The sequence below is a fragment of the Schistocerca cancellata genome, chromosome 5 (genome assembly GCF_023864275.1).
Source record: "Schistocerca cancellata isolate TAMUIC-IGC-003103 chromosome 5, iqSchCanc2.1, whole genome shotgun sequence".
Taxonomy (NCBI): Eukaryota; Metazoa; Arthropoda; class Insecta; order Orthoptera; family Acrididae; genus Schistocerca; species Schistocerca cancellata.
The window spans coordinates 336,461,666-336,476,445 of record NC_064630.1 but is presented as its reverse complement, the minus strand read 5'-3'; the positions used below and the strand labels follow the sequence as shown (position 1 = coordinate 336,476,445).

The 14,780-nt window shown below is 41.8% G+C and overlaps 1 protein-coding gene across 1 annotated transcript in view; it reads right to left on the bottom strand.

Moving 5' to 3' along the window:
* Positions 1 to 14,780, bottom strand: part of LOC126188270 (glutamate receptor 1-like) — a 1,232,223-nt gene that overhangs the window by 57,874 nt on the left and 1,159,569 nt on the right. The window contains exon 14 of the mRNA XM_049929849.1: positions 11,125 to 11,323. Within this exon, the coding sequence (XP_049785806.1) occupies positions 11,125 to 11,323 (199 nt within the window). The remainder of the gene's footprint in view (positions 1 to 11,124; positions 11,324 to 14,780) is intronic.

The window sequence follows — 14,780 nt, the reverse complement described above, 5'->3', positions numbered from 1 at the left end:
GAATCGGATGGCTGGTCTAGGAATACATAGAAAATGAACGAACATACATTATTTTTAGATAATTACTAGCGACCCGCCGTGCCTCCGCACAAGTAGCACATTTGTGGCCGGGTTGCTATTTGTTCACTGGACGCTGCGCAGAATTAAGCATGGAACTCAGAATACAACGTTAGTTAAACATCATCACTATCATACATGAGACTTTTAAGGCTTTAGTAATATGTTCACCGGTAGATGTGGCTTTTACTGCTACGAAACCAGTAATGAGCAAAAATAAAGGACTAAGTACAGCTGAAGATGTTTATTGACAACCAAGACGAGTACTCGTACCTATGGTTGCTCTACCTACAATGTTGTCAGGATTTTTATATAACTTAAGCGAATTAAGCAGTCCACATCAGGAAAATTCTCAGAGGCATGCGTGTTATCTGCTCCAAACATAACTTGTGTTTGGAGTGACATCTCGTGGTACCTATGAGAGCAAATCATAATGCAATTAATCTGCTTAATACCAATGTAACTATTCTCTACGAATCGAAGGAAGTATATATATATATATATATACGAGGGCTATTCGGAAAGTGAGGTCCAATTGGCTGCGAAATGGAAACCACAGTGAAAATCCGATGAAGCTTTGCACAGTTATGTTGTGCAGTGTCTCTAGTGTACCCGTCAATATCGTCATGTCGCTGTTTTCAGTTCTGAGCGACCAGTGAGCATGTAAAGATGCTTAGAACAATAGTGTCTCCCGCCAAGTACGAGGGCCTGGTGTGAGATTTCCCCTGAAGTCATGCAGCCCACATAACGTAGCTGCCATGCGTTTCCTTCTGTATGACAATTCTCGGCCGCAGTCTGAAGGGGCACTGAAGATGCTCCTGTAGAGTTTTCGATGGAAAGTGTTTGATTACCCAAAATAGAGCCCGTAATTGATTTTCCCTGAGTTTCATCTCTGCTCTCATAAACCACTAGCTATGAAGACAACGTTCTGGCACAGACAACGAGCTGTAGACCAGCGTAGAGAATTGGCAGGAGGCACAGGCGGCTTGCTTCAATGACGATGGTATTGGGAAGTTGGTACAGCGCTTCAAATAAAACATTTTTGATTTTCACAGTGGTTTCCATTTTGCGACCGATCGGATCTTACTTTCCGAACAGGCCTCGTACAAAGGTGTATATATATAGAAATATATAGCAATATATATATATATATATATATATATATATATATGTGTGTGTGTGTGTGTGTGTGTGTGTGTGTGTGTGTGTGTGTGTGTGTGTGTGTGTGTGTGTGTGTGAGAGAGAGAGATTGGGTATGTATATTTTAATTTGTAGCTTATCACCTATGGGAGGATGGTTAAGTTGATCGTAACTGAAGGTCACAAAGAAAATAAAATGAAACAGGAAAACCACTTGATGTAAATATTTAGCCAGTGACGGAAGTCCTGTTAGAAAACTAAGTCCCAACTGATACATTGTTCAGACTCATTGCTGTATTCCTTTTTCGTGGATCTCTTACGGCACGCTGTGTCCCGCTTCTACGCAAAGAATCGTATCCGCATCTGTCTGATTCAAGGACAGCGGAAAGCTTGAAGTTCAATTGAATCATCTGCTATGCTGCTAAAAAACTTTCATTACGTAAATGAAGCAAAAATGCTTCCCACACCGCAGTTATACTCGGAAAAAGTTTTACTTTTCGCATAAAAAATTGAAACCCGATGAGTGTAAATCCGCATGTTTTTTCGCTAAACAATTGTTCTGAAACTATTGCAATCAACTAAACGTCACTTAGGTGACTTGCGTGTCCCTAACCAGTCACTCAACATGGGACAGAGTACCTATAGTGTGACTTGGAATGCGAATCACATTTCGCTTCTAGCGAATGTCCATATCATTGTGAGGTGCATGCTGCGTTAGAAGATAATGTCAAAAAAAAAAAAGAAAGAAAGAAGATGACCAGCCGAGAATCGATCGCGCAACTTTGCCCTTCTCTCTCACGCACATCACCGCTAGACGAAATTCGGTCCACAAAATATTAATGAATTATACACAAAAACTTTCCTCAAAAATCAGTGTATCTATTAGTCAAACGCTGATCAAGCCCTATAGTAGCTCCTGAGATTAATCTGAATGTACAGACGGGAATGAGCAGACGACTTCATTTTGTACATATTGTACATATTTATTGGCTTTGGGGTTACCTGAAGTCGCAAGTATATCGTGATCGACCGACATCTCTAGGGATGCTGAAAGACATCCGACGCCAGTAACTCACCACAATTCCGGACATGCTTGACAGTGCTGGTCACAACATTATTCCTCGACTATAGCTATTGTTGAGGAACGATGGTGGACATATTGGGCATTTCCTGTAAAGAACATCATCTTTGCTTTGTCTTACTTTGTTATGCTAATTATTGCTATTCTGATCAGATGAAGCGCCATCTGTTGGATATTTTTTGAACTTTTGTATTTTTTGGTTCTAATAAAACGCCATGTCATTCCAAGCATGTGTGTCAATTTGTACCTCTCTATCTACATTATTCCGTGATTTATTCAGTTTTCAAATTTATACAGACGTTCTGATCACCCATTATTTGATAAACCTAGCTAAAAGCGTCACACTCGTCCCTAAAAAAAGTGTCCAGTGAGCTAATCCCTGCTCCATCTCGCACTGTACAAAGTTAAAGATACCAACGCTACAAAAACTGTATGCGGTTTCCAACAACTGCATGTTGCTGCTGAAGTTTTTATTGCGTTTTCGCCGTATAGACTGATTTACAGTTTAACACCGAGGTGTGTTTGAAAAATAAAACAGGCCCGAAATTAACTGATACGCCACAAATAACTTTGCCACCATTAATTATTATAGCGGTTTATTAGGTAATACTTCCAGCGGGTAGAGCTCGACTCTGTTGACAGGTGTATTGGCCTCAAAACGACTGTGAAATTGCGTAAACCGTTCCGCTACAGGCCGGTGATAGCAGCGCGCTATCGATTGGTCACGCTTCATTTGAGCCTCTGAAAAGCACGATCACGGTCAGGATGCGAGGCGCCGCCGGCCGTGACTCAGCATGCGTGGGTGCAGCGCGGCAGCGGTGTGATTTGGCGAGGCCAGGCTGCGCTAAGCGCTCAGCGGGACCATTTGCAACTACGTGCTCGTAAATCATCTATACAAAAAAAAGTAAAGTGCTCAGGCGCTCTTGTCCGTCTTTATGTGAAGATAATCTCAGAAACTACTGTACGAATTTTCATAAATGTTTCCTCCAGTATAAAGACCAACCATCAGGAAGCTTTGTGTACATAAATTATTGCCACTGCGGTAGAAAAAATGCATCCTCTATCCTATTAAAGGTATTTGTTAAGGAAAAATGTAAACATACAATACTTATGACTGTAAGATGGTTCAAATGGCTCTGAGCACTATGGGACTTAACTTCTGAGGTGATCAGTTCCCTAGAACTTAGAACTAAACATACAATACTTATGACTGTAAGATGGTTCAAATTGCTCTGAGCACTATGGGACTTAACTTCTGAGGTGATCAGTCCCCTAGAACTTAGAACTAATTAAACCTAACTAACCTAAGGACGTCACACACATCCATGTCCGAGGCTGTAGCGCCTAGAACCGCTCGGCCATCCCGGCCGGCGACTGTAAGAGCCACTGTAATCTCGAATATCGTAGCCTACACAAGACGTTTTTCTTTTCTGCGAAATAAAAATAGCTGATGATATTTTTCACTGAATGAAAGTAACGGGTATTGGTTTTCTGTAAATTTACTTCAGTTGAAAGTCTAATAATGTACTGACTATGCACAACTGTTCTAGGAGCACAGAGAATGTAATATATCGACTAATATGACATTCACTGGTCTTGTAAGAGCATTACACAAAGTAATCATTGTAAGCTACAACTGGTTCAAATGGCTCGGAGCACCATGGGACTTAACATCTGAGGTGATCAGTCCACTAGAACTTAGAACTACTTAAACCTATCTAGCCTAAGGACATCACACACATCCATGCCCGAGGCAGGATTCGAACCTGCCACCGTAACAGTCGCGCGGTTCCGGACTGAAGCGCCTAGAACCGCTCGGCCACCAAGGCCGGCGGTGTAAGCTTAGTTGTAGGCTTCGTGTTTAATGTTTCTCGCAGAATTTAACTAAACTTGTGCGAAGTATGCCCTACTGAAGTTATATCATAATTTAAATTTTGCTTCACTATATGATTTGGCTGAAGGCTACTTAGAAAAATTTCTAATGCCGAACAGACTAACTGCTATACTACCGCAAGAAAAAAATGCAACAACGTCAAAGAGATAGTAAATTTTTTGACAAGTGAGGTGTATCGTCAAACCAGAAGGTGTACAGACAGACCTCCTGAACGCCATCTGATCGCTGATTATCGTGATAAATAGATCAGTAGCACTACAATCTTTCATTGTGCATACATTGTATGTTGGTGCCACTGAACACAGTCCTTGACCGTTCTGCACTTTTTTCCGGCAGTGGATACTGATTGGCCTTCCATCTCCTTCCAGATTTTTTGAGGCTGTTTTTATAGTCTCCAACGTTATTACATGGCCGTATTACCGAAGTCTAGCTGATGTGCAAGAGCTGACAGATTTCGAAATTTTGAAGTTACGGAAGAACTGAATGTAGGTGTTCATAAATTAGGCATACGAAAGTAAGCTTTCATTGTGATAAATGCTAAGAAACTTACAGAAATCTTTGACACAGCACTGAATGCAGTATATCTTCAAGTCTACTCACAAATAACGATTGTGACTATCTTTAGCAACGCGACGAATGTCCCATTTGACATCAGTTTCCAGCCAAGTCCTGTGAAGGAAGTCTTGATGTATGAAGACAACTCCTTGTGTTATCCACTGTAGCAGCTCGTCAATGTTTCTCGGACGTTAGGGAAGAAATCTCTATCTTTGATGTAACCCCATTCACAGAAGTCCATTGCGGCTAAATCAGGTGATCGTGGTAGCCAGCGTATTGTACCACCACGTCCAGTCCAACTCGTCACATTCCTACGGAGAAAACCGACAGCTTGACGACATTAACGCAGGGATGCGCAGGCGTGCTGGAAAATTAATTCTGGCCGATTTCCTGCAGTAAGTGAGGCATTAGGTAATGTTCAAGCATTTCCAGGTACTATAGGCCAGTTACAGCTAACTCGGTAAATAAGAATGGATTTAAATTTATTATCGCTTACAGCGCCATAAACATTTACCTTAGGCGAGTCGCATACTTGTTGGATTACGTGACGTGTTTTCTGCTCATCCCACATTCAAACGTTAGGGGGCTATGCCGATTCACTTTACCACAGGTATGGAAGTAGGCTCTGTCACTGATCACAATTTTATTAAAAAAATCACCTTCAGTCTGCATTTTTAAAGGATTCTACACAGAACTCAGGTCGTAGCTTTTTTTCAGTTTCTCTTAAATCTTGCAAGATATCCAGTTCGCAGTGTTTGAAAAAAACTCTTTTTCGTAATACCTTCGACACTGCAGCATTAGGCATATTTAATTCCAAGGTATTACCTCTCGTTGAATTACCCGGACTACCAATGTAAGACTGCCGAACTTGTTTAATTGTTGCGTCAGAGACTGGTGGCTGGCCCTGTCCCGATGTCCTCGGTGATACGTAGTAAGTTTCGGTGAAACGATTGTACCAATTAATAACCACTTGTCTCTGAGGTGGTGGTTCGCGACATTTAGTCCTGAAATTGTCTTTGAACTGTAGGAGCGGATTTGGACTCAAGAAACTATAAACACTCTACGCACACTTTGCGTCGTTATACAACTCCGTTGTGACTGTTGGACATAACTGATTTGCGCATGCCACCTGGTGTGAACGTCACGAACTTACAGTGTAAGGCAGGAATGGAAGTTGAAGAGGTACGGAATTCAGTGCTGTATTAAATATGTCAGTTATTTACCATTTTCACAAATGTTCAAATGTGTGTGAAATCTTATGGGAATTAACTGCTAAGGTCATCAGTCCCTAAGCTTACACACTACTTAACCTTAATTATCCTAAGGACAAACACACAGACCCATGCCCGAGGGAGGACTCGAACCTCCGCCGGGATCAGCCGCTCAGTCCATGGCTGTAGCGCCTGAGACCGCTCGGATAATCCCGCGCGGCACTATTTCCACAGTTAAAGGCGACTTTTGCTTAACTAATTTATAAACACCAGTTATATTTAAAATCCTGAATAAGACATCGGTTTCAAAATGTATGTATGAGCACTTGTTTATCTTCGCTACTGGGAAACACTTCTCTCCTACTGAGTAAGTGCTCATAGCTCTTAAGGCAGTCATTTCACAGCCAAAGTTCACTAGGCATCTTTTTCTTGTTTTGGTCCGCACTATCAAATCTGAAAGTTTGTCGGTAGAGTTCTAGTTCACGCAGTATATGCGTAAAGGCCAAGCATGGCAATTTCCCGCTTTGCTGTATAGGGTCTCTTTAATTAAACTTTCGCTACTTGTGCTAATGTAGACGGAAAAGTATTTACCGTATGGGTACCCAACTTTATGCGAATGAGTCCAGATTTGCTTTATCGGTAGTGTTAGCGTCGTGACTTGTGGAGATTGGAAAAAAACCGATGTTAAATCCGATACCGCTATTTTAGTTCTGAATATCCGGTATTCTTCGGTATTTGTTTGGTCTTGGTAGTAAAAAGTGCATTTTTTACTAAATGTATCAATTAGCCAAAGCAGAAGCGCTAAAACTTTTGGTTTTTAAAGAAACCGTTGCTAAAAATCGAGTAATTTTTCTTCGTAAAATTTCCGTTTCTTTGAAATATTCCGTTATAATAGAAAACGGGAATACCAGTCAGTGCTACCGACAGTTCGATTTTACACAGAGTACGCGAAGGAACTTGCCCCCCTTTTGGCAGCGGTATACCGTAGGTCTCTAGAAGAGCGTAGCGTTCCAAAGGATTGGAAAAGTGCACAGGTCATCCCCGTTTTCAAGAAGGGACGTCGAACAGATGTGCAGAACTATAGACCTATATCTCTAACGTCGATCAGTCGTAGAATTTTGGAACACATATTATGTTCGAGTATACTGACTTTTCTGGAGACTAGAAATCTACTCTGTAGGAATCATCATGGATTTCGAAAAAGACGATCGTGTGAAACCCAGCTAGCGCTATTCGTCCACGAGACTCAGAGGGCCATAGACACGGGTTCCCAGGTAGATGCCGTGTTTCTTGACTTCCGCAAGGCGTTCGATACAGTTCCCCATAGTCGTTTAATGAACGAAGTAAGAGCATATGGACTATCAGACCAATTGTGTGATTGGATTGAAGAGTTCCAAGATAACAGAACGCAGCATGTCGTTCTCAATGGAGAGAAGTCTTTCGAAGTAAGAGTGATTTCAGGTGTGCCGCAGGGGAGTGTCGTAGGACCGTTTCTATTCACAATATACATAAATGACCTTGTGGATGACATCGGAAGTTCACTGAGGCTTTTTGCGGATGATGCTGTGGTATGTCGAGAGGTTGTAACAATGGAAAATTGTACTGAAATGCAGGAGGATCTGCAGCGAATTGACGCATAGTGCAGGGAATGGCAATTGAATCTCATTGTAGACAAGTGTAATGTGCTGTGAATACATAGAAAGAAAGATCCCTTATTTTTTAGTTACAGTATAGCAGGTCAACAACTGGAATCAGTTAATTCCATAAATTATCTGGGAGTACGCATTCGGAGTGATTTAAAATGGAATGATCATATAAAGTTGATCGTCGGTAAAGCAGATGCCAAACTGAGATTCATTGGAAGAATCCTAAGGAAATGCAATCCGAAAACAAAGGAAGTAGGTTACAGTACGCTTGTTCGCCCACTGCTTGAATACTGCTCAGCAGTGTGGGATCCGTACCAGATAGGGTTGATAGAAGATATAGAGAAGATCCAACGGAGAGTAGCGCGCTTCGTTACAGGATCATTTAGTAATCGCGAAACTTCAGTGGAAGACTCTGCAGGAGAGACGCTCAGTAGCTCGTTACGGGCTTTTGTTGAAGTTTCGAGAACATACCTTCACCGAGGAGTCAAGCAGTATATTGCTCCCTCCTACGTATATCTCGCGAAGAGACCATGAGGATAAAATCAGAGAGATTAGAGCCCACACAGAGGCATACCGACAATCCTTCCTTCCACGAACAATACGAGACTGGAATAGAACGGAGAACCGATAGAGGTACTCTAGGTACCCTCCGCCACGCACCGCCGGGTGGCTTGCGGAGTATGGATGTAGATGATGATGTAGATGTAGAATAACAATGCCGACAGCAACGAACAAGAAACACATGACGTAGGAATTGGTACAGCTTTGATGAAACAATAGTGTACCAGTTACCATGTGGCGTGGCCTATTAGATGGTAAGCTTGTGCACGCAGTGTGCAAGACTTGCCCATCTGATGTATGTGGTAGTTTCTCACTGTCATCGTCGGACATCAGTTTGAATACAGAATGGCACCATCCGTAGTCTGGAAGTATTCTATAAACTGTAGTATTAACGATGTAAAATGCTCCAATTGCTTTAAAAGACTAAAAATGGGAAGAGCGGCAAAAGACTTCCTATATCAAATGGGAAGAAAGTTTAAAACATAACAACTCATTCATAGCTTACGATAAAAGTAGGAAGTAGCTGACAAGTTGCCTGTGTTAAAATAATACGCCTTTCTCCTATCTGTTAGTAGCCCTTGAAGACATTCAAATTAACACGAATAACAGAGTTCTTCAGCCTCAGTTTTTACCTTTTAGCACTGACTATTCGTAATGCCCAATAGTATGATCCTGGATTACGTGATTTTTGAACGGAGTTTGAAAGAATTAGAATCAATAAGAGAATACTGGTCATTTTCTATAGTATTTAGCCACTAATTGCTTTCAGAAAATGGTTGAAATGGTTCTGAGCACTATGGGACTCAACTTCTGAGGTCATCAGTCCCCTAGAACTTAGAACTACTTAAACCTAACTAACCTAAGGACATCACACACATCCATGCCTGAGGCAGGATTCGAACCTGCGACCGTAGCAGTCGCGCGGTTCCAGACTGTAGTGCCTAGAACCGCTCTGCCACTCCGGCCGGCTTGCTTTTAGAGAAAATCATCGGACGGTGGACGAACTAAGTTTCTTTTATTTTTATTTGTCTATTTAATTTAATATTTTGATTTTGTATATCTCAAAACTCAGGGAGTCGAAAGTTTTCAGGTTTGTTCGATTTCTGAGTTTATTACAGGAAGTAATAACAAAAAACGGAAAATCAGTTATTTTTAGAAAGTGGTTACTCTGAGCAGTTTCCACAGTCAATTTTAACTGGCGCCGAAGAAAAAAACGATATAACCTAAAACCGTTGTTTCAGCGATAACCGTCATCCCTAACGACATGCCATTAGGTGCCGGTACTGGTACCGCTACGTATGGTTGACACAGAAGCGTCAGTTTGCACTACAGCTGCACACATTCAGAGTCGGTCTGCACAAGTAGAGAAGGGCTTTACTAGTAAAGCAGTTTTATCAAAAAAAAAAGCAATACTGCTGCTGCTCTTCGAGAGTATCGAAGCATTAAAGGAATACGGAGATGTTTTCTCTTTCGCACCGCGGTTGATTTGGAAGCTCGAATTAATAGACATTTTGGGAATTGCTTCTGGGAGACATCGACAGTCAATTAGCTACAAATTGTTGAAGAAACTACTGTTGTCACGGCTGAAAAGCTGGACGCAATCTGCTATCTTGAAGCAGTGCTTGATTTCTGTCACAACACTCCATGGTCCTTCATTCGAAATGTGTTGGGAATAACTGTGAAACGGGATTTCTAGCTCCCTTTCAGGCTGTCGAGGATGCAGATGGTAGTCACAATGAGCAACGTTTGCTAGCTGCAATGTAAACGGAATTAACAAATCATACACTCTCATGCGGGAATTCACATTTGTTTCTTTCGGTAGTTTGTTCATTATCTCTCTTCCGAATGTCTTCACAAATGTTTGCACAAATTTTTATTGTGCGTCGATCACTCGTCTTTCATGGAGACCCTCTCAAGTAGTGAAAGTTTAATTGGAACCACCCTGTATAAGGCGGAGATGAGAAGCAGGTGTCCTGACACCAGAAATAGCACCAAAGAAGACAAGTCGCAGAGGTTCTGTTAAGTTGGGTATTTGCTAATCAGTTGTTCAGAACTAATAATGGTTTAATCAATGTGCTAAGGAACTGTTCAGGTTTAAAATCGTTTTACATCTGATCTGTTTTAGCCGCATCCTGAATCGGCAGATATTAACTGGCTAAACTAATGCAAATATTTAATATATCTCTTATTAATTAAAGAAGTGCTTAAAGAACGCTAAATGTTTTGTCTATTTTAATTTATCGACGAAGTGAAAGATGTTAATTGGCTATACGATTGTCCTATTCAAAGTGTTCTTTGTATAGCTAAAGAATTGATTGACTTTATGGCCATTAAGAACCATATGCGAACTCACTAAATAATTGTTCAGATTTGCTATTTCCATTTAAAAAATAATTTTGGTAAAACACTACTTGCCTTATCTGAATGTGGAGACAGTTTGAAAAATCAAATCTAGTCGTAAAATCAAAGCGGTTAAAATTAATTGCACAGTTTTCCAGCTCGATCTGCTCGGACCACTAAGGAAAAGTCCCAGAAACGTTTTTAGGTTGGAGGCGTTTGATCTCGATCTTATTCGTTAGTTATAATTAAATAGGATACGCTCAGACTTACCACAGTCGTGTGACAAAAGTGTATCTCTGTCGTGATGCATGCTTATCCAGTTCAGTGTAAAGTGTACGTTGCTACCAATGAATATGATAATGGATTCTAGGATAGCATCTCTACAGATATTATTTATTTTGCAAAGCACCACGGAAGATGGGTCACCATAAAGATTTAACACATTCTCTTACTTCATGTGACGTTATGGAAACGATTTGGATTGAACGCAGTAAAATTATGTATAGAATACCGAGGTGGTACTTTGCCCCTTCACCTCTATTCTTCATTAATGAATAAGACATTCAGTCAAAATTTCTGCCACCATCAGTATTCGAAGTAAACGTGGCGTAGCGTTGAATATTTGTATGGATGTGCTTACCCTGAAAAAGTCCCAGGTGGATCCGTGGTAGAGCGTGCCGTACTCGACCTCGGTCTGGGAGGCCAGGTCCTCAGGGCTGTTGATGGGCGCCACCATGCGCTCCACCGTGAGGAAGGCCGCCAGGTTGGCCGTGTAGGACGACAGAAGGATCAGCGTGAAGAACCACCACACGCTGCCCACGATGCGCCCGGAGACAGACCTGTACATCATACGTGTCTGGTAAAAAAAGGAACACTAGGTTTAACGTCCCGTCGACAACATCAGAGACGGAGCACAAGCTCGGATTGTGTCAAGGATAGGAAAGGAAATCGAGCGTGCCCTTTCACATAAACCGTCCCGGCATTTGCCAGGAGCGATTTAGGAATATCACGTAAAACATCAATCTGGATGACCATATGCGGGAGTGAACCGTCGTCCAACTGAATGCGAGCCAGTGTGTTAACCACTGCGCTACCTCATTCGCTCATGTGTGTCTGGTCTTACAATCTGCGAACACAAGAAAACTTTCCGTAAATTAACACTCAAACTGACTGTAATAACAAGAATGTCCTCCTGATTGGACCTGTTGATGTGATTCCTGCCTGACAAATGACTCAGTGTGTGTCTCCGGTTATGATAATTGTTGCCTATGTAATTTGTATGTGTCGAAGAAAGGACAGTGAGACTTCAATCACAAGTTCATATGTTTATTCGCCGTAAATAAGAAGTGTATGTAGCAGACGTCTAACATTGAAGCCAACATTTAGGTCAGTTTACATACTATTCAACCATCAGAGGTTGCACAAGAATATATTACAACCTTCATCTGTTTCTCGTTAATTCTCGTGAGATGATTTCTCTGGGAGCTGTGTTCGATACTTAGTAATAACAGAGATAGTGACAGTAGTAATAGTATAAGTAACTTTGACAATAGTGATGGTGGTGGGATGATGTCTTAGGTGAAACACCGTGAAGCATGTTTCGCACTAGTGAAGACTAACAAGCAGTACATTTGTCGATATTACGAGTGACCGGCTGCGAATAATTTACTGCTTGAAACGCACACTGTTTCATTAAAACGTCCATTACAAACGGTCCATAGATGAGTGAACAGACATACAGCAGTGTTCAATTAGCTCAGCAGTGTTGTCGTTAGGAAACATCACTTTTTACCTCCTGACGAATCTGCGACTTCAATAAGAGGCGTTGTAGGCATGCCTATGAAGTATCATAGTGATGTCATGCAACACATTATTACGCGTATGTAACATCGTTTTGGTCCCTACACCACCGAGCCTCTGGTCAGTTTTCTATGACCCTACAACGGAGAAATACCTTCCGCCAACCAAAATGCGACGATTCTACATTGCTTGAAATACAGTTACTAGATGATCAATGTGTTACAATGTTAGTGATACTGAATTCTAAACCGAAAGACACAAAGAGACAATCATTATTAGTACGCTGTCGTAATTAGTCTTAGCGATTGGTAATATTGGTACCGAAATGCTCCGTAGGGCACATCATTGTAGCCTAGGTATCAGAGCTTTAATGGAAATATTGCCGTTCTTTTTAAAACATGCGTCAACCATTTTCGAATGGGAAAGTAAAAGTAAATTTAAAAAATTCCTCTTCTCCTCCGCTCTCTCTGTCTATCCAGTTCTTCTTTCCACTCTGTCTCCCTCTCAGGTCACCTCCTACTCCTGCCTCTCTCAGTCCATCTCACCCTCCTCGCTCCCACTATCCGTATCCTCCTCCCTCTCAGTCTTTCTCCCTCTATTTACCTGCTCAGATCTCCCCAGACGCACTACTACCTGCATAACACACATGTTGTGCAAGTAAGACACTACTTATCCGACATCCCACCTCTACAGCAGCTAAGTCGATCAGATCCCTATAGGACCCCAGGACAGATAATTAGGAGAATGTGTACCAAATTTGGTTGGAATCAATGCAGTGGTTTAGGAGAGATGTTACATAAACACACACACACACACACACACACGAATCGCGAGCGCGCTCGTTTTTACAGTCAAGACAGTAATTCCTAAATTTTATTATGAACACTCCAAGAAAAAATAAAAGAAAAAGACACACACCACGAAGGAATTATCCGAATGGGAAGGAAATCGGTGCCGGCCGGAGTGGCTGTGCGGTTCTAGGCGCTACAGTCAGGAGCCGAGCGACCGTTCTGGTCGCAAATTCGAATCCTGCCTCGGGCATGGATATGTCTGATGTCCTTAGGTTAGTTAGGTTTAATTAGTTCTAAGTTCTAGGCGACTGATGACCTCAGATGTTAAGTCGCATAATGCTCAGAACCATCTGAACCATTTTTTTTTTTTTTTTTTTTGGAAATTGGTACATGTAATATACATGCAGAGACAAACAAATGACTACGATTTCAGAATATTGGATGATTTATTCAAGAAAAAGAGTTTCACAAGTTGAGCAAGTAAATAACGCGTTGGCGCACCTCTGGCCCTTATGGAAGCAGTTATTGCGCTTGGCACTGATTAATAGAGTTGTTGGATGTTCTCCTGAGAGATGTCGTTCCAAAACCTGTCCAATTGGCGTGTTATATCATCAAAATCCCGAGTTCGATCGAGGATACTGCCGATATGCTCCAAGCTTTCTCGATTGGGGAGTGATCAAGGGAACTTGGTGGCCGAGGTGGGGTTTGACAAGTAGTAAGACGAGTAGTAGAAACTCTCGCTGTGCGCGGAAAGTCATTATCCTGCTCAAATGCAGCCCGGGTTGGTTTTCAATTAAGAGCAACAAAACGGGGCGCAGAATATCGTCGACGTACCGCTGTGGTATAAGTGAGTCTAGGATAACAACCAAACCGGGGCCTGTTATCAAGTGATACCTCCTGGTTGACAGCCCTTACGGTGGGAGTCAGTAAGGTTGGTATCACAATGAGGTCCTGGGCGTCTGCAGGCGTGTCTTTACTGGTCATTTAGGCTCAGTTTCAAGCTGGAGTCATTACTGAAGACAATTCTACACATGTCAATGAGATTCGAAGCATATACATGTCTGAAGCTGCCAAAATGAGCAGTGGGATACCAACCTCCTGAGTGTCGTCAGTCATATGGCAAGAGAACCAAGAGTAATCATCTGGGGAGCAATTTCTTTTCATAATACAATCCCTTTGATTGTCATCCGTGACACAGCGGTATGTCGACGAAATTCTGTGCCCCGTTTTGTTACCCTTCATGGCAATCCATCTTTTGCTTACATTTCAGCAAGATAATGGTCACTCTCACACGGCGAAAGATTCTATTATTTGTCTTTGGCCTTGTCGCGCCCTACCTTGAAGATCAAGGTCGCCGGATTTCTTCCCAACTGTGAACGTTTGAAGTTTTGCGGGAGGCTCTCCATCCAACTGGGGATTTTGACGATCTAAAGCGCTAGTTGCACAGAATTTGGCACGCTATCTCTCAGGAGGACATCCTACAGCATATCAATCTATGCTAATACGAAAGGGCCAGAAGTAGACCACCGCGTTATTGGCTTGCTCAGTTTTTGAAGCATTTTCTCTTGAATAAGTCACTCATTTCTTCTGAAATTGTAATCATTTGTTTGTCTGCACAAGAACGTCAAATCTACCGATGTTCTACACATTCCGATAGTTCATTCGTAGCGCGCCTTTTTTTTTTAATTTTTGTTAGAGTGTATAT